The 25270-nt window shown below is 40.5% G+C and overlaps 1 protein-coding gene across 1 annotated transcript; it reads left to right on the forward strand.

Moving 5' to 3' along the window:
* Positions 1–15853: 15853 nt before the first annotated feature.
* nr4a1 (nuclear receptor subfamily 4, group A, member 1) lies at positions 15854–21344 on the forward strand. Its single transcript, XM_032520055.1, has 7 exons — positions 15854–16005; positions 17095–17887; positions 17993–18122; positions 18213–18376; positions 18481–18683; positions 18796–18974; positions 20146–21344. The coding sequence occupies exons 2-7, from the start codon at positions 17105–17107 to the stop codon at positions 20400–20402; spliced, it is 1716 nt and encodes a 571-aa protein (XP_032375946.1). The 5' UTR covers positions 15854–16005; positions 17095–17104; the 3' UTR covers positions 20403–21344.
* The last annotated feature ends 3926 nt before the right edge of the window (positions 21345–25270 follow it).

The raw sequence follows: 25270 nt of genomic DNA on the forward strand, positions 1-25270 counted from the left end.
AAACCACTATGAAGATAAGAGAACGGTTAAAAAAAAAAAAAAGACAGCATCATATGCATGTGATTATTCTCCATGTACAGTATGTCTATCACTGTGTGTGTTTAACAAACAGAGAGAACAGGTAATGTGCAATAAAACGAGAAAGCACAACGCCAGACTGGACACCTGCTTCAAGAGACAACAGGTCTGGACTAAAGATGCGTTCAGGGACAAAAGTTACATATAAAATAAAATCAATTACTTTTAAAATTGTCCAGAAAAGAATGAGTCTAGCACCAACAAGAGTAAACAAAACTGTCCAACACGACTTGGCTGACGCTGCTTCAGCCGTCCCCCTCTTTACAGTATTTATTAATAAATGCAAATTGAAGAGCAGTCTTCATAATCTGCATCTGAGATAACGATTCTGCATTTGGTTTCCCAGCAGCAGCAGTGAGCTAATACCTTACAGGTTGAATTGTCTCTTTGTGGCTTTAACTGCCTCTTTCCTGAAGCTGCTGCTCATAATTTCCACCCAGGAGCTTGTAAAGATCAGATCAGTTATACAGGCAAAACCTCTTATTCAAAAACTAGACAGCTGCAGTTAGATACAGTCCATTAAATTCCAGTAGCTGTATAAGTCTATAGGTCCAAATACACATAACATACAGTAGTGCTAATAAAAGTGGTATAAATGAAATAGCAGCTTACACGTGAACGATTATCTTGAAGGCTGTGAAAACATATTTTGATAATCAGCAACTTATTATGATACATAGGGTCCGACATGAGAATCTTTCCGTCAAAGCCAATTGATCCTTTAGCAGTAAATGAAAGCATTCTGTGTTGTGTTTTTTTTTGCGACTTAATTTATTTTTGCTGACTTGAAGCAGGAAGAGCTAAGATTGAAATAGAAGCGTATCTAAAATCTGATCAAACAAACCTGATGAAGCAGATTAGCCGAGTGTTGGAGTGAACTGAGGATGTTCAATTCAATTCAATTTTAGTTATATAGCGCTATGTCACAACAACAGTTATCACATTGCGCTTTTCATAAAAGAGCAGGTCTAGACCGTACTCTGTGATGTTATTTACAGAAACCCAACAGTTCCCACCAAGAGCGACCACTACGACACAGAGGCAAGGAAAAACTTCCTTTAAGAGGCAGAAACCTCGAGCAGAACCACTAGAGTCCATCTGCCTCGACCGGTTGGGGGTGAGAGAAAGAGACAGAGAGAGAGAGCAAGAGAGACACAGACAGACAGACAGACAGACAGAGAGAGACAAGGAGAGCAGAGGGTGTCGAGCAGGAACATGGAGGCAGCAGTTGACTCCAACCACAGATCCAGAGCTAGAAACACCTGCAGGAAGCGATAGAAGGAGAGAGGAGAGGGGCGAGAGAGCACAAGACTCCGGGAAAGGGAAGAAGTTGAGTTAGTAACTTGCATTAATGGAATGAGGTTGCATACAGATGGAGAGAAGGAGGAAGAGAGGGGTGTTCAGTGCCTCATGGGACGCATAGTTTCTCATTGAATCAGTCAAATCCAATGTTAACTTGTGACGTGCGCCAATTTGCAAAATAAAACCAATTGCAACACACAATTTGATTCTTTGGACAATTGGAAAACGTATGTTTTTCTATTTCTTGCATTAATGGGAGCTGAGGAACATTAACGCTGTAATTCAAATACAATGCCGCATTGCTACTCCTGTACTGTAAACTAGAGGTAGAGTTACACCGGCCTTTGATTTTCAACTGTTATTTTTATTTAGCTCTAACGTGAAATGAACTGATTTTTTTGGACCAGTTAAAAGGGACATTCCACTGATTTTACACATTAGGAACACCATACTCGTCATGAATAGTAGGCAACCACTCTGCTTGTTAAAACAGTTTTTTTTTGTGGCTCTGGAGGCTGCATTTTAAAATCTGAGAAAGTAACCCATGATGTCATCATGGTTGTCTTAAATAATGTTGGAGACTTCCCATTTTTAACAGTGGTCAAAACTCAAGCAAGAAGAGAAGAGAAGAAGAAAGGCCTAACAATAAAATTGAAATCCCCACTCTGCTGGACGTTTACCATACAGGGAGGGTCTAATGACAGACGCTGCAAAATGAGTTTGATATTGGACTAAAATTAGGACAAATTTCAGCTATTTCTTTTCTCTATCTGTCTTTTGTGAGTCCCACAACCTGATGAAAGTTCAATGCTAATTAGCTGCAACCAGCTATAGCCTCTTTTAAGGATTAAGTGGGAAAATCAGTTCAAATTGCGTTTTACTGAATAGATCTTTCAGTGCTGTTTTTAATTGTTTTAGGGGCAAAGGAAAATCACCACAGGATCTGGTAGATTGCAGTAGAACATCTCAGGGGTTGACATAGTGCATGCGTGTGAAGATAAGATGAAGCTTTCTGCAAAGACGACCCATAAAAATAAATGTCTTTAGTTAGTTACACTTTCTGTTCATTGTGTCTCTTCATAATGTCAGAAAGTAGACCTTAAATGACTCCTACACACACACACACACGGGTGCACACACCCACCCACACACACACACGCACAAACACATTTGTATACTATTTCCTGTTTGGGGGTGTGATTGCATGTGCTGTGCTGCTCATATGTCAGACAATCGTGATCATTTAGTTTTAGTTTTTTAGTTTTTCTAACACGGGAAACACAACAGCTGCATGAGTGAATTAATTAATGAATCATTATAATATTAGTAGATAATTGTATGCTTAGCCCAAGTAGTCCAATACAATACATGATATTGTGTTTGGCTTAAACGCTGCATCTCTCTGTCTTTTATGTCCTGCTTCCGAAAGCATCAGTTATCAGGATTAAACCTAACCATTTGCAGGTTATTTTCTGGGATTTGAAGGGACATTTTTTCTCAGGTTGTGAAACACCTTCACGGTGGGTGCACAGGGGGTGTACAGATGGTGTACGATAGGCCCCACTTGGAACTTCTAGTTGTAACAGGTTCCTCTTTTTCATGATTGTTTTATGATGTTTGAGAACACAAAGTCCGATAAGGAACCACCTGCCAATGTTCAGTCTATTTCACTCTCTGATCCACACGCACACACCACACACCACACACACACACACACACACACACACACACACACACGCACACACAAATGTGTCTCACTATCTTTGTGGGGACCAGTCATTGACATAATGCATTCCCTAGCCCCTTACCCTAACCTTAACCATCAAACCTAAATGCCTAACCTTAACCCTCACCCTCACCCTAACCATAACCTAACTCTAACCCTAATCCTAAAACCAAGTCTTATTCCTCAAACAGCCCTTTAACGTTGTGGGGACCAGCATTTTGTCCCCACAAAGCTGTCAGGACCCCATAAGTACACTGTATTCCCAGTTTTTGGTCCCCACAAATGTAGTTAAACATAATACACACACACACACACAAACACACACACGCATGAAAATAACTGATTCCTATTAATTTCTATAGGAAATGCATTTTGGTATTTTTTGACCCACATACTGTAGAAGATAATAGTAGCCTAAAAAAATGAATGGGGGAAATCAAAAACACAATTTTTGAGGAATAACTGGAATATGAAATGTTGCGTCACAGGGATGTAGCACAATATTCCGGGCCTTCCGGAAAGGCATTTTCCATGGGCCCCTCCACAGCTATCCATTCTAGCATCTTTTTGGGCCCTCCTGACACGAGGTCCCTGGGTACTCAGTCCCCTTTATTTACCCCCCAGGCCGATGCTGCTGTTGCTGGGTCATTTCTGAGCCATGCATCTAGGACTGAGATGCTTTTACATAAAACCTCTGACAGCCGTGAGTGTGAGGCAGAAGGAGAAAGTCCTCGATACAATGGCAGGAAGTGTCATGGGGTTTTCGCTTCAGCCTCAGCTTGAAACCTTTCGCCTGATATTGTAACAGCTAAATGTTTCAGTTAGATTATTTGCCAAAGCCCCGAAGTTGATGACATTTGTAAGCACGAGTGTGTTGAGCAACATGCAGACCAGTAGACATCGTCGTGTGGGTCGAAAGAAAGAGAACAGCGACAGTAACTTCTTCCTGTCTCCAAAGACAGGAAGTGGTGGGGATCACCCTGTTCTGAATGTCTTTTTTTTTCTCCAGGGGATGCTGAACAAATACCACCACCACCACATCCGTACCTACTGAACAGTACAGCCGACAAGAGAGGACAGCATATTGTGCTCATCTCCCGACACGTCAGGGCAAATGAAATCAGCATGCCCGCCTGAAAGCTCAGGCTGCAGAGCAGGAGTGTCTGGGCTTCAGGAATGCTGTAAGCTGTGGTGTTTGTCCAAGAGGAGAGAGGATGTTGACTCACCGGGATTTTTTTTTTTGTTCTTTTTTCCAAAAGCAAGCTCCAGGAACACAGAGAGGATGGAGCCCAGATATACTGTACCATGTTCCCAGAAAACAGTTTGCTGAGATTCTCTGTTCTTAGGAAAATCACATTGTGCGTTTGTTTGACGATGATTTACCGAAACAATAAAACCACCTGATACTGCTTAAGGGTGTGGTCTGAAATGACATGGAGTCCTGATAAAGCTCAGTAATTCACCATATTTATATAATGTGTGGGTACATAGTATCCAGTTTCTTTCATCCGCAGACGCAGTTCAACACATTCTCACTTTTTACCCACACGCACTTCCCTTCAAAGGCCTTCATTCTCAATCCAAGAAGGTAGAATTGACTCATCTGCGGTGATGAAGACCCACACACACGCTTCATATTGAAAGATTTGTATTTATGGTGATGGTGACACACGAATGACGATCCTGAAAGAAGACACTCTGCTTGTGACATCGTGTTGGTAAAACCACGCCAACTGATTTTTTTTTCAACGTATTGGGAAAAGAGGAAGTTTACCCTGTCTAGTCAGTATGTGGTTTGTCAGCTGCTGCTTCTTCATCTTTTTTTCCATTTGGTTTTAGATTACTAGATTACATCTCACGGCATATTTCTTAATTTTTTTCCGATCACTTTAGAGCAGAGGTCATTTACCTATTAGACCTATTTATTTAACAGGACTCACTGTCTCATCATTTGGTCTCTTTGGTTTAGTGTGACAGCAGTTTGTTGAGCTGAATTCTGCGCCAACACAGAGAGTAACCATATTCTGCATGCTGATGAGACTGGGGAATTCACTGTGATTTGAAAAGAGACCAAACATAAGCATGTTAGGGCAAAGCTATTATCCCTTTCCATCTGAATGGCAGCTATGGTTGTAACAGCTGACATTTCTCTTCCACCCTCTACAAGCTTCTTCAATCCCTGTCTTATACTGACAAGCTAGGCTTTGTATTGTTTGGGGATTCCACTTGCATCAGTGCAATCAACCCCTGGTATAGACACACACACACACACACACACAACACACACACACACACACACACAAACTCTTTGTGAAATCCCCCTGCTTACTCTTAAACAACTGGCTCCTGGCCTTGAACAGGTCCAGGAAACTTTGAGACAATAACACAAGTTCATCCATGGACTGTACTGTATCTGGGAAAAACAAGAGGAAACTCATTGAAGAAAAAACGAAAAGGGGCCAAAGTCAGCCAATATGTGTGAGTCACTGATGGCGACTGTCCCAAGCCCGAAGAGGAATCCAAACAAAAGCCCCAGCAGCCCAGCGCGGCGGCCGTGCAGGCCTGTGATAGGGATTTCAGGGGGGTGTTCAGCGCTGCCTCCTGACTTTCTGGCTTTACCAAGTGTTTTGAGGGCCTTATGTGATCCTTCCTGAGGGTTTTCCTAAGAAGCGAGGAAAACATTCCCAACCCTCGTCCGGACCTCTGCTCAGAGACAGCAGCAATGACCATGACGACAACCTGAAAAACCAAAAGGAAAATGCCCCAAAGCCGAGGTGTTAATAAAAGCAGAGGTGCTTCCTGTGAACTTGTTATTTTCTTAAATGTGGAGTATTTCAAATGTTTTTTTACAGTTTTATTCAAATTCAATTTAAATACTTGGACTTTACTTTAGTTCAAATCTGCTATTTTTATGTGTAAATATTTTACTTTTTACTTCACTTCATTTATTTGACAGCTATAGTTACTAGATACTTCTCAGACAAAGAAGAATATAACAAGCTATTGTAACTGGTAAAGATAAGACCTGGGATTCCCAATGGATTTGACTTTTGACCCCGTTAAAGCATAACTCTTGCCAAAATGCAACCTAAGTTTTTTTGTGAATGTACCCAAGTCAAATATTCAAAAGCATATTTGGGACGAAAGCCCCACTTTTAAGATTTACTACATTTTAGTTTTTGCTCGAAGTATCACCAGGGGCTCTCCACATGAACTCCAGCATTGAGAGCATTGTTTGTGTTTCTAAATCTACACAGCAGCTAGATTTTTGGGATATCATGAGAACTTACGAGAAGAATATGATAAATCACATGAAATATATCACATGAAAACCCATATTGTATGTGAGTACTTCTTCCACCACTGTTTTCCTATGTGCTGTAGCACAACAATCAACACCTGCAGTACAACAATGCAATGTGCCCTGAGACTGTCAATGAGACATCCGCAGGGCCGTCCCTGAAAATGAACCCAGTGCTGGACGGTCCAGCCCAGTGTGTGTGGCCCAGTGTATGTGGGCAGTCGATGAGGGAGGAATGTGAGAGTGGGAAGGCTCAAAGGGGGACATTCTTGTGACCTACAAACAGATGACAGAAAAGATTTTGTCCTCCCGGGTGACAAAGACACGAATGAAGACAGAGCTCATTCTTCAAACCGTGCTGTGATGAAACGTCTCTGTTGACAGCACCGCGGCCCTTTCGTCATTTTCACTTTATGAAATCTGGATGGAAAGTTATTGTTCAACACCGACAACTACCATGGCCCACGTCGGCCCACTGACTAGAGTCTCTCACACAAGTAGCTGTATGGTGTGTAGCCTACCTGCAATGATTAATAGATTTAAATTAATAACATCCACATACATAGCGTCAGATGTGTCAATCATTTACATTTTCTTACATTTCAAACACCTGTCTTTCAATTCTCATCTGCGGAATAGATGCCATGATGCAATTTATTCATCCTGTCACATAAGGTTTGTAGTCAGGTTCAAAGCTAATTTTGTAGATTATGACCATCTGTCTCTCTCTCTCTCCCTCTCTCAATTTTAATTTCAATTTCATGTTGCTTTATTGGCATGCCAAAAAAATACATCTGTATATAAACAACAACAACGGGTAAATACATCTGATATAATGATACAAGTAAACAGGACACTTATAATACCTTTCTCTCTGTATACATATATATATATATATGTATCTGTGTACTTGTATTTTAGGACTATTAGCTGCAATAGACATACACATGTATGTACGTACATCATTTTGTTTTTTTGTTGTTGTCAAATATAATACATAGCATTATAATCTCCTGTATTTTGTGCTGTGTTATGTTGTTTTACAGTTTTTTCCCCTTTTCATTCATTAATTCTAATCTTATAGCTGACACTTTATTTGTCATTTTGTGAGCTATAAGCCGATAACTAACCAAAACTAGTATTGCTTGATGTATCGATACAATCGCTGATGTTGGACATGTGTCCAGCCAATACCAAATGACAACCATTTACTATGTTTCCTCATTAAACAACTAGATAGAGTTAAAGCAGCAGTAAATATGGAATTTACAGAGATGAGGTTGCCCATCACGCTGGGATGCTGCCATCCAGTGGTAAATCAGGACACAACACAATGGTTTCTATGCAGAATTTCAGAATTTCAGTAAACATCCTTGACACAATACAAGTGGTGAATCAAAAGTATAGTATGTCAGATTGTAAACGTTGATTTCAAAGGACAAAAACCAACTGCAATCAATATTTAGCATCTTGATTCTGGTAAATGATCCCTTTTTACTGAGAAACTTTCTGTGACTCTTTTTTTTTTTAAAAGATTTATTTGGGCATTTTAGGCCTTTATTTGTATAGGAAAGCTTGAATTTGAAAGGAGAGAGAGGGGGTTGGAGTCGAACACGTGTCCACTGCGTCGAGGAGTAAACATCCGTTCCACCAGGTGAGCTTCCCAGGCGCCCAACTTTCTGTGACTCTTTAGACGCAGTTCATTTTTCCACTCATTTCTAGAACAACAATAAACTGTTGTTCTTTCTTTGAAAGGATCAGCTTAACAGTTATGTATTGTTATAGGTGTGTTCCAGTGTGAGTGACTCGGTCACCATGCACATACCAGGATATGGAATTTATTGCTTGTGCAACATTTACTACTCAGGACTTTTGATGCACCAAACTTCATTTTTGCATAAATGTGTATTTTTCTTACTAATTTATACATGTATATAGTTGCTCTCAGGAACTGTGCACCACATTCCCCCCTCTCTTTTTTTTCTCCTTCTTCTGCACTTTTTACATTTTATATTTTTTACATTTTTATGTGTTGACATAGTAAAGGGGTTGCATCTTGTTGTACAGGTACTGCACTTGTGTATAAGGACAACAAAGGCATTCTATTCTATTTTATTCTATTATATTTATCCTTAATAGTTTGATTATGTACATTATTTACAAGTCAAAATATCTTCATGAAAAAAGGGTTATCAGTCAGGTCTGCCTCCTTGTAGATCCAACACATTTTCAAGCTCACTTTTATATAGTTTAAGATCCCTTTTTGGTCTTTTCTTGCTAGGATAGATTAGGCCATCATAGTGGAAAAGAGAGGGGGAATGACATGGACCAAGCCTCTGTACATGGGGTGCACGCTAACCCCACTTTTATACAACTTGGACAAACATAAAGCCGTGAACTGTGAAAGACTTTTGGCCAGCAGCATTGACCCCAGGGATTCAGTAACATGTAAATCACCTTCAACAGATCGTCACGGCCCTTGAGCTGAATGTCGACCCTAAACCGAGAGTCAACACAAGTCGAGCTAGTTAATGAGCATGCTGTTAAAAAGACAGAGAAAGGTCATACTGGCTCTCCACTGGTGGGACTTCTGTAAGACATCAGAGCAACAAGCCAGAGTTACAAAATGAAAGTGAATAATTTGAACTTGTATGTTGGTTCTGAGAAACTACCATCTGATAAGAGCCTGTAATACGTCATTGTGCTCAAAGTTTGGATACCCCCTGTTAGAGTAACAAGTAATTCAATTCATTTCCATGTTATTTCTTTGGTCAAATCAGACCACACTCTATAATTTACAGAGACCCAACCAAACCCAGGCCTGGGGAGGAGGTTGGGAGGAGGCGAGGCTACTCCATTGGCCAAATGATGATGATGACGATGATGTCTATGATATGATGATGTCTATGCTGCAGCTGATGACGATTCTGTTATTATAGCAGAGATGTTGATCATGTATACTACATGTCTGGTCACTATACTCCTCCTGTGTATTTGTATGGTCATATTCTATTCTGCCTTGACATGTTTTAGATGTTATTGCCAGTGTTCTTTAGAGTAGTGTTATATGCCTTGATGTAAAGCCAATTGCCTTCCAGGGACAAAATATAATTGAAAGTTTAAGTAGGCCTACTCAAGAACAATTTTGAGGTACTAGTAATCTATTTGAGTATTTTTATTACATGCTACAACTATTGCCACACTCCCCCAGCATTTCCTCTTCCATCCACCAGATGCCCTCAGACCCCCCCTTTCCCATTCATGCGCTCTCATTCTCGTTCACCTGCTCACCTGTTTCCATTTGCCTATATCAGCACTGCAGTATATAACGGACATTCCCCACTCATTTCCTGCCAGATTGTCAATTAACCTGATTTGTACTCCCTTTGCTGCTTTTTTTGTTGCCTTTTCCTGTTGACTGTTCCTGACCTGCTTACCCATCATGCCCTTCTCTTGGATTTGTTTGATGACCCAAATCCAAATTCGTGAATCATAACATTAGTTTTCTTCTTTAACATCCCATGACCTCTCTGATTGATCTTGTGACACTTCGAAGGGTTTCATGACTATTAGGATTTAAAACTAGTAGAAGTACAGTGGGTCTCGAAAGTTTGTGCATCCCAGGTAAAGATTTGTATTGCTGTGAATAAAGAAGCCAAGAAAAGATGGAAAAATCGTATTGCCGCTGTTCATAACACCCCCAACCGACATCGTCAGACACTGCCTACCAGGAGCCTGGGTCTGTCCGAGTTTTCTCCCCTGAAGGATATTTTCTTCACCAACAAGGTTTTTTTCTAAAACTGAGTTTTTCCTCGCCACTGTCACACTTAATGCTTGCTCTTGGGGAATTACTGGAATTGTTGGGTCTTTGTAAATTATAGTGTGGTCTAGACCTACTCTATCTGTAAAGTGTAAAGTAGAGATAACTCTTATGATTTGATACTATAAATAAAATATAATTGAATTAGATGCACTTAAAGTCTTAAAAGTAAAAGCACGCAATGCAGGAAAATCCTAACATTTGAGAAGCTAGAAACACACTTTCTTGCATGAAAATAACTGAAAACAACCACTAAGTCTCAGTGTGTATTGATCTTTTGTGTGCCTGTTTTTCACTGTAAAGCACTTTGGATTGCATTTTGTTATGCTCATAAGGTGCTGTATAAATAAAGATGTATTTGTTGGTTTTTATTCAATCTTTAATTGTAATTGTGATCTGTAATGCACCTCAAACAGTAAAGTGAACGTCCGTGTGCTCTACATAGATTAACAATTAATGATGACTAACAATCAGTCACAGAGGCCATTTTCTGCAGAACTAATTGACTTTTGATACTTAAACTAAATACTTAAATACTCAGATACGTAAAGTAAATTTTGTTTGATCATACTTCTATTCTTTTCAATACAGGACTGTTACTTGTAATAGTGTCGTTTTACATTGTTGTTTTGGTACTTTTACTGGAGAAATTGTCTGAATACTTCTTCCACCACTTGAAAGAAAACAATATTTTCCACAAAGTCGATTAGTAGTTGTTCTGGAGCTTTCGATTGTATGATTGACTTCCAATATGTAAAAAATAAATCTCTCTCCCTTTCTCTCTGGTCCAACTTTCACTTATTACTTTTACTCTTTTACTCTTACTTTTACCGTGAGGTGTTCGGGTCTACTGGACCTGAGTGATTTTAATTGTAGGTGCTATGAAACTGTTGTATTTCTACACCTGCTGTTCTCACGCAAAGTTACAAAATTGTTACATTTCAAGCACTTTCACCTGTTAAGTTCTAAGAAATAAGCACCAATAATGATGAAATAATCTAGTTTGTATTTTTTTCTTGACCTTTTTTTATCATTTAATTTCCTTGTTTTCGCTCAAAAAACGGAAATGATCTTATATGAATGTGATCTCACAGGAGTAAATGATAAATATGAACCATAAACGATGTATGTATAATTGGTAATTGGGCTAAAAAAACATATGTTGAAAGGGACTTATGAAACCTGTAAATATGAACACCACACAAGGGTTAAATATGCTTACATTTTGCATCATGTTTGCAGTCAAGACCAAAAACTACATTAACCTTTCGACAGACTTGAATTTCATGCTCCCACGTGGCTCCACCGAATAGAGCAAATAGAACAGTATGTAAAGCCGCCCTCCCGCTTGTTGAGAACTCTGCCAACAGACAGGTTAGGATGTCACTTGCTCCTGGAGTGTCTGATAATAAATTGTCTCCCGGTACACACTTATGTAAGTTGTCATATATGATTCAAACATAGAAAGTACAATATTACTGATAGAAAAGAGTCAACCAAAAGCAAAGTCCAAACTGTGGAGAGGAGAAGTGGAAGAGGAGGTCATAATGTATGTGATCTGCATGTAAAATATAAGATATCCCTCATGTGTGACGTCTCATCCTCATTTCATTTGAGACTGGAAAGTGGAACTCGATAAGGACAGTGGTGATAGATGCCTCATGGGGGAATGTGAGTGCGATAGAAAACTGCCTCACGTGTTTGGTCAAAAAAAGAGGAAGAGTCACAAGGAGGCCCAGTCATGTTTTTGTCATGTGTGCAGCAGCTTCTCCAAATATGTGAATTTCATGGTCTTTAAATCGGTCTGTAAAACATTTACCATATTGTGGTAGTCAATGAGGCACATGGATTATCCCTGCAAACTTTCTTTCTCACATGTCTATTTTACAGAAGAAACTAACGGGTGGATTGATTTGTGTTTTGTGATGTAGTGTCTGTTTTGTAGACTTTCCATTTGATGCCACCATAATGTGAAAACACCTTTTTTTATTCCTGCATTTAAACCACATCAAACCGTGTATCAAACTGTCCATCAGTAATATTACGCTGTCACAGATATAATATAGTTAATTGTCTCCAATGGGAAAATATAAACAAGTGGCAAAAAGGGAAAAAATGGTAATAGGAAAAACATGTATATGTATCAGTGGAGAAATAGAATCAATGCAGATGCTTCCACACAGGGCACAAGTGGCCATGAAATATATAAAAATGCTGTAATTGTAGACGATCACCAGACCTCAACCCAAATGAAAATCTATGGGAGATTGTGGAGTGATGTGTTAGACAGCGCTATTATCTCCACAACCAACATTAACACATAACTGGCATGAAATGTTGTACTTGTTGTATTTGTTGTCTACAGAGGATGAGAGGAGGTCCTAATGTACGTGATCTGTATAAATAAATATAAGATAAGATCTTTTATGTGGGATGTCTCATCCTCTTTCCATTTGAGACTGGAAAGTGGAACTTGATAAGGACAGTGGTGACCTAAGCCTCGTGGAGGACTTTGGTGAGCCCCTGACTTTTCATCGTGCCAATGACTGGCGCCACCATGAGGTTGACATTTGGGGGCTTTGGTGAAATGTCTTGACAGCTATTAAATGGGCAGACCATTTGCAATGTCTTCACTGTTCACTACAACACCACCACAAAGTCCAGATTTAAAATACTCCACTGAAGTATAATGTACTTTCACTAAAAATGAACTTTTTGCCTAATTTATTACAGGGCTGTTGCATTGCATCACATCATAAAGGTGTTTCTATATTTTAGGACGCTCAGTGTATTTGAACAACTAAAAATTAGATCAGGTGCATGTCTAAATAAAACACAGGGAAATCCATACAGATTCACACACATACACAAACATGAGTTGATAATATGTTGCACACCCTGCACACCCTACAAAACCGTGTATGGGACTGCTTATCATCATCTCTGCCTTATTTACATCTTTATGCAAACTACCAGGGATCTAATGCACAACTGACTTCAACAGCTGTCACTTTTTTTCCGGCCGTAACTGTTGGAGTTCAAGTCAGTCCATCTGATGAAAAAACTTTGTCATCAGCCGTTATTACAATGCTGATCTTCCTCATGGATCCCCCAGAGGTCTCCTAGTTGCTTGAATGAGATGTTAAGCCAGTGAAATCTCACCAGAAACAAACACAGACGTGACAGACAAGATTGTACTGAAGAACTACAGGACTTCTCCACAATGACAAACATCTTCTCAACTCAAAAATAGAACTCTGGAGAAGCAACAGGTGGTGGGTGAAGCTCTGGCCATGTACATGTGATAATACATAATAAGTAGTGTGTGTGTGTGTGTGTGTGTGTGTGTGTGTGTGTGTGTGTGTGTGTGTGTGTGTGTGTGTGTGTGTGTGTGTGTGTGTGTGTGTGTGTGTGTGTAAAGGTCACATATTTCTTGCACATATCATAACATTGAAACCCTCACATCAGTCTTTACAACACACACACCACACACACACACACACACACACACACACACACCACACACACACACACACAGATACACAGTAAAATCTAAAGTACAACTGACCAACAACTGTCATTGATTTACAACTTGGTCCTTCCAGCAAATGACTTGAAATAGTTCTCTATCATATGAATGTGCGCTCAAAGGATGTTGTTGATGTCACAAAATGGGCCCTGTGTCTGCTAACCCAGATCAGATAATCAGTTAAATCAGTTTCTGTGTAGCAGGGAGGCACAGTCAGTGCTGGCATGACATCACAGATGCCCAGTCATTCACAGGAAGAAGAAAGAAATCTTCAATGGGAGGGTGATTAGTTTCCACTGCAGTCTGCAACCACCAGCCAACAATGTGTACCCTCCAAGAATTTTGTCTCGAAGCTGATGGCAGACGTGCAACTCTTAATCTTCTTGCAGGAATGACCATGAACAGATAGCAACAACAAGGATCACAATGCAAAGAAACCGCTGAGAACCTTTGTCATAATATTCAGCATTTTTGCCGTCACAATTTCGGATTGATGTGTTTGTGGTCTACTTCCTCTGTTGATTGTGAGAAGCAATTTTTTTTAGAATTGACATTCTGGAGCAAAGATCATTAGTAAGCCTCTGTAATTTGAGAAGAAGAAGAAGAAAAAAAAAAACCTCCAGGTGGAAGGAGAAGAGTATGCAGTTTCCTCTACTACTTTAGGAACTTTTCAAAGTTAGAAACAATAATAGGAACACCACAACGTGGTACGCCAGCTGCACCAGGACGGACCAGAAAGCTCAGCAGAGGATCATCAAGACAGCTCCAAACATTTGGGACACAGCTACTGGCAGTCAATGTCCTCTACCAGTCCCAATGTTAGGACAAGGCCTCTAACATCATCTGGGACCGGGACCTTACTTACCCTGCCCACCACCCCCTCTACAAACTACTCTCCTCTGGCAGGCGATGCAGGACACATGCACCACAAGGCTGAAAAACAGCTTCTTCCTCACAATCTATCAAATTGCTGAACTTAGCCTACACACACACACACACACACACACACACCACACACACACACACACACACACACACACACACACACACAAATACAACATCAATCATTCCCCCCACTGACAATTGTGCAATACGTCCATTTGCCGTACTTATGTTCTTTTCTCACACTTTTACGCTGCTATTGTTCATTTGCACAATAATTACTGCTCTTATTTGGATTTCTTTTAATATTAAGGAGTGCCATCACAAGTGTTGCTGTATAATGTATGACAATAAAATACTTATCTATCTTATCTAGTATACAATGCTGCAATACACCACAACTATTGCTTTTAGAAAGACCTTCAATTAGGACGTCTTAGTGTCTAAAATAATCTAATAGTACACGTTTTAGAAAGGTTATTACTGTTGTTGTTGTTGTTGCTGTTATTATTATTATTATTATTATTATTATTATTATTATTATTATTGTTATTATTATCATGATTACAATAATTGAATTGGGTTGCACATGGCTGGATTAAGTAACCTGTTCCTGCCTCGTTAACCATTGGTTCTTCACACTCTCTGTGCAACATGTCCACTTTTTCTATACAATGCACATTTTTTACGATAAATGCAGTTTTTAGCCTCTTTTATCATCACTTTTACCGTAACATTCATTCAAAATTTGTTTTTTTCCATCTATAAACCGAATAAATCTATCTTTTAAGATTACATATCTAAACTACTGTGACTTCCTGTTTATAAATCATAAAAATCCTTTTCCAGTTTATCAGCGAAACGTAACACTACTGTATTATACAACAAAGAGACACAGCTAGTTCAAAAATATGTTTTATTCCGCTTTATTGAGCTGTATTTAGCTCTGTGTGTCTGTGTTCTTTTGCAGTCTATGGTGTGTGTGTGCGTGAGTGTTTGTGCGTGTGTGAGTGTGTGTGTGTGTGGGGTGGTGGTGGGGGGGTATGGCTGCCTTAAGAGAACGTGTGGGGAGGACAATGCTGCGGTTCTCAGCCATCCGCGTCAACGGAATCCTGGAGTGCGTCATCGAACGTCTCATTCTCTCGAACGCGCGCTGTGATTGGTCGGAGGCTGGAAATCTCCCCGCCCACCGCCCATGTATGGAAATCTTTCTCTGGCGTCATGGGAACAGTAACTCGGATACTATAAAAGTGTTCCGGAGATGTAAGCGCGCAGGGACTTGCTCCTCAGCTGGGAAACACTGAAGATGACTGACGGTTGCTTGTGGAATACAGACAGTTCAAAACACTTGTAAACGGGCCCAACAGGTAAGAAATATATTTTTTATTATTTGTGATATAGTTGCCCTACACTTGAATGCGGAAACTCCATTTTTTGTAAATGTCACAACCGATACATGGGCTTTAATTGAGTTTAAATCGAAGAGAAAGCAGCCGACCCGTTTCTATTTATTAGGCAGAAAGCAAAGTAAAGTTGTATTGATGCCACAGGTGTCTATATAGTTGACTAAGTAAACCTCCTTTTCTATATTTATGTGTGTTAACGTTAGTAGTATTGCTTTATATATTTTCCCCTTACTGTTCTATTGTTGTGCACTACAATACCAAGGCAAATTCCTTGTAAGTGAAAACCTTCTTGGCAATAAACCTGATTCTATTCCTGGTCTATTTGGAGTCAACTGTATTGTCATTACACAAAGTACAAGGACAGAGACAACGAAATGCAGTATTAGCATCTAACCAGAATGCCAAAAGCAGTAAAGTGCAGAGTAATATACAGAATAATTTGTGATATCTAGAATAAAAATAGAATACAATAAAGAAGAAGGTGTGACTGTGTCAAGATATAAACAGTGTGAACAGTAGGAATAGTGTGATATCAATACGCAAAATATGTAGTTTTTTGCCATCCAAGTGTTTAACATGTGCCCCATGTGTTGTCATTGAGTCCCTTTCTAAAAGTCAACGCCCCCATACTTTCCGGCATGAGCAGCTGACCATATTTACTATATAGTAATACATGGTATAAGGGTTTAGGACTGTGGCTATGAAGAGCAGGGCACCTTCTAGGTTTTCTCATGAAGTATATGCAGTATGTCAGGTAAGGCTGGATTACTACGCTACAGCACCAGGGCCCCCACAACGCCAGGGCACCTCCAAAGTCTATAGTTCACTGTGTGGCAATTGCAGAGAAACCTAACTTAGGTTATATAACTTTTAAAATGTATTAAATTCCAGCACGTGTATACTGTACACAGTGCACAGGTAGTAAAAGAGGTCCCAGAAGCTAATTTCTGCCCCAGGGACCCCTAACGGGTTAACTGGCCATGGCTTGATTGTTCCAAATTAACTTAAAAATCAGTTTGGCTTTAATATTGTTGATTATGTCTTTTCCAGTCTTGCAGCCATGACTTGCATACACCCTCAGCATGGATCTCAGCTCTACGAGAACAGCCTTGGCAGCTCGGAGCTTCAGAGCACAGACTTTCTCTCCAGGCTGGCTGTGGAGACGAGCAGCCCACGGGACCAATTCTCTGCTCCATCCCTTCCAAGCATCAGCTCCCTGGTGGACAGTCGCGTGGCTGACTTTGACGCTTATTCGTGTCAGTTCACTGCGGCGCCTGCCCACATCACTCCGTCGTCAGGCCAGGAGACCCCCTTGAAGTTGGATGACCTACAGGTTTACGGCTGCTACCCTGGAGCGTTCACGCTGAGTTACCCTGACGAGGCAGTGTCTCCTGGTGGGTCCGACTATTTTGGCAGTCCCGCATCCACCTCGTCTCCTTCAACCCCCCGGTTCCAGAGTCAGCATACGTCCAATTCCAACTGGGATTCAGCCTTTGGGCCATACTCACCCAGTCCAGGATACTGGGCAGCAGAGGACAACCCAGTGCCACAAGAGCCCTCTTTCTTCACTTTTGGTTCTGTGGAGGATATGTCCCATTTGGGTCAACCACACTTACGTGAGCAGAATCCTTTCACTTTCACCCACCCTAACCCCTCTGCACTGACCTACCCCAACTTGGTGATGGAGCAAGCACGTAGCCTGGATGGCACTGAGCAGCTGGATGGGAGCTTATCACCCAAGTTAAAAAGTGGAAATGAGGGCTGCTGTGCCGTGTGTGGGGACAATGCCTCCTGTCAGCACTATGGGGTCCGCACCTGTGAGGGATGCAAAGGGTTTTTCAAGGTAATAGGATCTGACCTGTCTTTGCAGCCCATTCATCTATTTCCATGCAAAGACGAAGGAAATGTTTGAGACAGATTTGGAGTAATTCTTCTTTTTATTTCACAGCGTACAGTACAAAAGAATTCCAAGTATGTTTGCCTCGCCAACAAAGACTGTCCTGTGGACAAGAGGAGGCGGAATCGATGCCAGTTCTGCCGTTACCAGAAGTGTCTTGTTGTGGGCATGGTGAGGGAAGGTGAGTTCAGTACATATCCAAATGATTGGTTTAGAATTAGGATGGTAATGCTGAACTGAAAGTAACATTTGATGTCACCAACTTTTTCAGTTGTGAGAACAGACAGCCTGAAAGGACGAAGAGGCCGCCTGCCTTCAAAGCCTAAAGTGGCCCACAACATGACAGCCACTGTGTCTCCAGTGAGTATGATCGCTTCACTTGTGAGAGCCCACATCGACTCGAACCCCAGCATTGGGAAACTGGATTACTCTAAGGTAAAAAAACAAACAAACAACAAACAAAGTCTCTCTTTTTTCCCTTAAAATTTAATTACCCACTTATACATCTGTTTGAACTGCTCTGCTGTTTGCAATTTCAGTATGACGAGACAGAAGTCAGTCCAAACCAGAAAGAAGACGCTAGTGATATCAAACAGTTTTACGAGTTACTCACATCCTCAATGGAGGTCATCAGGAAGTGGGCCAAGAGCATCCCAGGTTTCTCTGAGTTCTGCTCAGAAGACCAGGAACTGCTGCTGGAATCTGCCTTTGTCGAACTCTTCATCTTGCGTCTTGCATATCGGTGAGTGCAGCGCCATGCAAGACGTTCAGCATGCTTACTATACAGCTTATGTGTATTGCTGAATCCTTGAATAAAATCAACAAACTATCTTGTTTTTTCTTTTCTATTGAAGTTCCAATGCTGACATGGACAAGCTGATCTTCTGCAACGGGGCCGTGCTTCACAAAGCGCAGTGCGTCCGAGGCTTTGGGGACTGGATCGACTCCATCTTGGAGTTTTCTCAAAGCCTCCATCGCATGAGGCTAGACGTTTCCTCCTTCTCCTGCCTAACAGCCCTGGTTATCATTGCTGGTAAGAGCTACAGTCATTCTTTAAAGCTCCCGTGGCATGAAAATGTCAATTTAAGAGTTTTTTTTAACATTGATATGCGTTCCCACAGCCTGCCTATGGTCCCCCAGTGGCTAGTGATGGCAATAGGTGTAAACAGAGCCCTGGGTATCCTGCTCTGCCTTTGAGAAAATGAAAGCTCAGATGTGCCGATCTGGAATATTGCTCCTTATGAGGTCATAAGGGGCAAGGTTACTTCCCCTTTCTCTGCTTTGCCCGCCTAGAAAATTTGGCCTGCCCATGAGAGAGAGATCATGGCTTTCAAACAAGCATAGTGGCAGTTAGTCAAGGCCACACCCCCAGCCTCCACATTGTGCCCCCCCCTCAGACTGTGGTATTATATTATTATATTATATGGTATTAGGGGACCACTAAGGCCTATATAACAGATTTCAGAGATACAGTATTAGGGGACCACTAAGGCCTATATCAAGAGACTTCAGATACAGTATTAGGGGACCACTAAGGTCTATATAAAAGAGACTTCAGATACAGTATTAGGGGACCACTAAGGTCTATGTAAAAGCAACCAAATGCAGTATGTCATGGGACATTTAACACTATTTAACACATCAACGTTTAGAAGCAGGGATATCAGGCTTAAACCCACTGTTTCTGAGTTATTTTTAAAAAGGAAGGACCACTGTTTGCACAAGGAATCTGGTTTCATTGGTGTGAACAATACTAGGGAGTTACACAACACATGATTGGCATAACAGGTGTTTGACAGATTGTAACACAACCTCACGTATAGTGCAGAGAAGATGTGAGATATCACAGCAGACTGAATATAACCACAATGCAGGTTTAATTTCCGTGAGGGGATCAATAAAGAATTCCAAAGAATTGTAGCATCATTAACATTTCTGCACCAGTTTGTGTCCGCTTTAGCAGTCCAGTATCCCACTTAATGTTAGTTAATGTTTTGTATAAAGATTTTCCAAATTCAACCTAGAGTTGTGGTCTATTTAAAGCTGAGTAAAATCAAATGGGAAAAAAAGGAAACAAAGTTATTCAAAAATTCATTATTCAGATTTGTCACGTCATGCTTTCAAAGTGTACGGTCTTTTCTATCGCTGTGTGATATTTGTGTGACGTATCAAATGAAAATACTGTATCTCATTTTCTGCTGTAGACCGACATGGCCTTAAGGAGCCAAGACGTGTGGAGGACTTGCAGAACCAGCTCATCACCTGTCTCAAAGATCACATCTCTGGCTGCGGCTCTGACTCGCTGCGGCCCAATTATTTGTCCAAACTTCTTGGGAAGCTGCCTGACCTCAGGACTCTGTGCACTCAAGGCCTCCAGCGTATCTTTTACCTTAAATTAGAAGATCTTGTTCCTCCACCACCGATTGTCGACAAAATCTTCATGGATACATTTCCATTTTGAGTGTGAAAAGGAAGATTTGTGATGTATGAAATCTGGAGTTTAAATAAGAGCCAAAAAAACAGACGGACTCATACTTCAGGTAGAAGATGAAGAGGGGATTTTGCAGCTCCAGAGGAAAAGGGCTATTTCTGAATTATAAATTGAATGATTTATAACACAGAAGCAACATGTATGTGGCGCTGCACAAAATGCTCTTCCTAGTTGTTTTTTCCAGAAAATTGTGTACTCTGTAGACGGGCCAGCTCATGGACCAAAAGGTGACTGTTTACATACAACAAGGTGCCATGAATGGAAACATTTCTGAACAGTTACAAATTGAATATAAACAATATCAGCCCCATCATTTGAAGGACAATCATTTTGCTTTTGTTTTTGCTTTTGACTGTAAATTTCACATAAAGTATCCTACAAAGCATTATGATATCTTCAAGTTCACAAAATAAAAATGGGCATTATGTTTCTGCTTAGTTTAAATACTTAAGGTGCTCCAGGATGTTTTTAAAACAAGCAAATGATTTCACAGAACCACTTAAATACACTTTCCAGCCCCCAAACTGATGTTTGGTGAGTCCACACACAACAATATCCAAAGCATGAGGCCCTCAGAGCTCCAGTTTGCGTTATATCTAATGCCACCATATGTATTTGGTGGTAATAAAGTAGGTCAAACCTACAGAATCATTCAGTGGTATCATTCATGTATCATGAAGACACATTGAGCAGCTAATATACTGTGTATCATCCAGTTCAGTCTTATACACTGACCTTGTATGTAGATTATTTTGAAAGAGTTTTAAACCTGCTGGTGTTGTTGCTATATCAACTGCTTGTTTGGGGGGGGGGGGGGGGGGGGGGGATGTAATTCTGTTTTGAGTTATTTTTACATACTAAGAAGTTATATTTTACTGCAGCTAAACATGAAATAAAATTCAAAACAGCATATTCCAACTGCTTTTTGTCATCTTTACATATTTAGAGAAGTATATTGAATTAGCTCATGCTTGTAGTTGAGGTTGAGTTATTGTAAGACATCTTTTGTTGTTCCTACTTGTGCTTGTGAATGACATACATTATAAATATTCTTACTTTGTTAAGTAAATTAGCATGCAGTGTATTCTTCCATTGTGTGTTGCCGCAGCCTGTAAGCCTGAGTCAAGTGTAACCTCTTCTTTTGGCAACAGATAAGAATCCACCTCCCTCCCAGTTATGTACTGGTCTTTTTTTAGAAACCAGTGGAATTCCCAGTCAGGTCTCAAGTGACAGACTACTTCATCATTGTATAATGTCACATTCTCACATGCATGCATGCATGCGTGCGTACGTGCATGTGTGTATGTGTGAAAACATAAATGAACACCTTGTACTGCTTGAAGTAAATGTTATGAAAGAAGTGCTGCAAGCCAATAAAACAATATTATTTATAAATTACTCTGGCGCACCTGTTGAAAGCCCATGGGCCTCTATGATCCACTATAATGATGATGATAAAATCCAAAACATGCAAAGTCAGCATGGTTACAGAGGCTCAGGATCATGAATTAATAGTCAGAAGATCCCCAAAGTTATATGAAACGATGGTGAGGGGGACATGAAGGCCTCTACTATTCATGGAAATCCATTAAATAGTTGTTGAGATATTTTAGTCGGAAGACAAAGACACTAAAAACAAGGAAACAGCCTGTATCCCTGTGGGAGCTAGACTGATGAGGTCATCAGGTGATATTGGATTATTACCTTTAGTCACTATCGGCATATACAGTATGTTCGCTGATAAGTGCCAAGAAATTACAATAAAAGGCCTCAGTCAACAATCTTTGAAAAACAAATGTTAATGTTAGACTATTCTTTTTTAGTTTTGGTAAAGGTCCCATGACATGGTGCTCTTTGGATGCTTTTACATGGACCTTAGTGGTCCCCTAATACTGTATCTGAAGTCTCTGTTATATAGACCTTAGTGGTCAACTAATACTGTATCTGAAGTCTCTTTTACATAGACCTTAGTGGTCCCCTAATACTGTATCTGAAGTCTCTTTTATATAGACCTTAGTGGTCCCCTAATACTGTATCTGAAGTCTCTTTTATATAGACCATAGTGGTCCCCTAATACTGTATCTGAAGTCTCTTTTATATAGACCTTAGTGGTCCCTTAATACTGTATCTGAAGTCTCTTTCACATAGACTTTAGTGGTCTCCTAATACTGTATCTGAAGTCTCTGTTACATAGACCTTAGTGGTCCACTAATACTGTATCTGAAGTCTCTGTTATATAGACCTTAGCGGTCCCCTAATACTGTATCTGAAGTCTCTGTTATATAGACCTTAGTGGTCCACTAATACTGTATCTGAAGTCTCTGTTACATAGACCTTAGTGGTCCCCTAATACTATATCTGAAGTCTCTTTATATAGACCTTAGTGGTCCCCTAATACTGTATCTGAAGTCTCTATTATATAGACCTTAGTGGTCCACTAATACTGTATCTGAAGTCTCTTTTACATAGACCTTAGTGGTCCCCTAATACTGTATCTGAAGTCTCTTTCACAAAATCCAGCCTTTGTGCCAAATTACAGCCACTAGAGGCAGTCCCACAATGAGCTTTCCTTAGTATGTTCTATTTCTGAGTCTGTAGCTTTTGAGGGGGGAAGTGGGGGCAAGATGGAGGGTGGGGGTGTGGCCTTGACCAACTGCCACTGTGCTTGTTTGAAAGCCATGATGTCAGTGGATTTAGGCCTGATATCTCTACTTCTAAACGTTGATGTGTTAAATAGTGTTAAAGGCCCCATGACATGCTGCTTTTGGATGCTTTTACATAGACCTTAGTGGTCCCCTAACACTGTATCTGAAGTCTCTTTTATATAGACCTTAGTGGTCCCCTAATACTGTATCTGAAGTCTCTTTTACATAGACCTTAGTGGTCCCCTAATACTGTATCTGAAGTCTCTTTTATATAGACCTTAGTGGTCCCCTAATACTGTATCTGAAGTCTCTTTTATATAGGCCTTAGTGGTCGCCTAATACCATATAATACCATAGTGGGAAGGGGGGGGGTGCAATGTGGAGGGTGGGGTTGTGGCCTTGACTAACTACCACTTTGCTCGTTTGAAAGCCATGATGTCTCTCTCTCATGGGTGGGCAAAATTCTCTGGGCGGGCAAAGCAGAGAAAGGGGAGGTAACCTTGCCCCTTATGACCTCATAAGGAGCAATATTCCAGATCGGCACATCTGAGCTTTAATTTTCTCAAAGGCAGAGCAGGTTTACACCTATCACCATTTCTAGCCACAGGGGGACCATAGGCAGGCTGTGGCAACTCATATTAATGTAAAAAAAAAAACTCATAAAGTGACATTTTCATGCCATGGGACCTTATCAATCAGTAGCAAGTGACGTGGTTCTCAACAATTTTCACTTGGTATTTTACATTAATGTAGCTAGGTATCTAGCTATCTATGGAGGGAGATGACGTCGCAATTCTTATTGCCACCTGCTAAACTCTGATTGGTCAATTATTTCTCCAACCAGGGGAATAAAGTCGTCATTGAAGGACAACACCAGACCCCCCTGAATTACTGGATAAAAAAAACTAAAATGTTGAGAGCATTTCAAAGGACTGGAACCAGACGACGAAGGTCCCTAAAATAAAGATATGCAGTATTCAGTGCATTGTGTTAATTATGTTCTCTGGTGTTTATTTAATTTCAGACAGACTTTTGTCCAACAGCACACCGAACCATCATGAATTGCTCAGTGCACATCCATCTTTAGCTGCAGTCACACTGGGGTGTAGGTTGACAGTACATGTGGGTCTATCAATATGCTTCACTGTCACTAAGATGAATTCCTGTAGATTTATTGCACTTGGTCCGATGTCATATCAAACACTGAGAATAGACCTTGCTCATGGTTTTAGAGGTAACCTACAGCTAAATTATCTGAAGACGCAACCAGCTGGTCTCATGCTTCTCTTGAGTTACAGCTTCTAAAATTCTCCGACGGGTGTTGTTACGAAACTTAATATAAGTTGAAGGACTTAATAACATTGCAAATGTTGGGCATATGCATCAAGAGCAGTAGGATAAATCACTCTTATTACAGATCGTATTTGGGTAATGGCACACTTATAGCGATGAAGGGGGGTAGGCTGGCTCTCTTATGATCTACCCATCATGCCTTAGTGGAAACTGGGAAAAGTGAGAGCAACTTGACTGCAGCTTGTTTGCGTTGAGTATGAAATACCAGTGATAATAGAGGATCACAAGCTTCAGACAGAGTTACAGGATTAGAGGCCAGTCCCAAAGACTAAAGTGTCCACTCCACATTGTGCAGGACTCTTAATGTCTGTGAGAATATGAGAATGTCACATTTATAAAATAAGATCAACAAAGAGGCTTGGGTTTCACTGCATGCCTGAAACTTGTTAGCAGAGTGTCCAGCTGCCGGGTGAGCGTGATGTGTCTCATAAGGGTCATAGCTCAATGCAGCCTGGAAGAGTGTGCTGTAAAATATATCCAAACAAGCAGCAGGTTGAATTTTACATTAAAAAATAAAGCAGCATGCTCAGTGGCTTTTACTTCCCTTAAACCTCAGATGACCAGTTGGGGACCAATGTGCCCCCAAAGATGTCAGTTTATGAAGACGTTAGGCTACTTTATTTAGATTTTTAGGGATATTGTACATACAGAGGTCGAACGTTTGAATTATCACATTGCGTACATTATTAGTGTTTGAAATGCACAATGAAGTCACAACTTTCTGATTTAGCTATCTATTATTTCTTTTTATTTATCGTATGTCATTATTGTAATTTTTGTGATGTGTATCTGGAATTTTGGTTGCATTAATTTTAACAAGACTAAGGGTTTCCAGCTCTG

This window comes from Etheostoma spectabile, chromosome 7 (assembly GCF_008692095.1).
Source record: "Etheostoma spectabile isolate EspeVRDwgs_2016 chromosome 7, UIUC_Espe_1.0, whole genome shotgun sequence".
Taxonomy (NCBI): domain Eukaryota; kingdom Metazoa; phylum Chordata; class Actinopteri; order Perciformes; family Percidae; genus Etheostoma; species Etheostoma spectabile.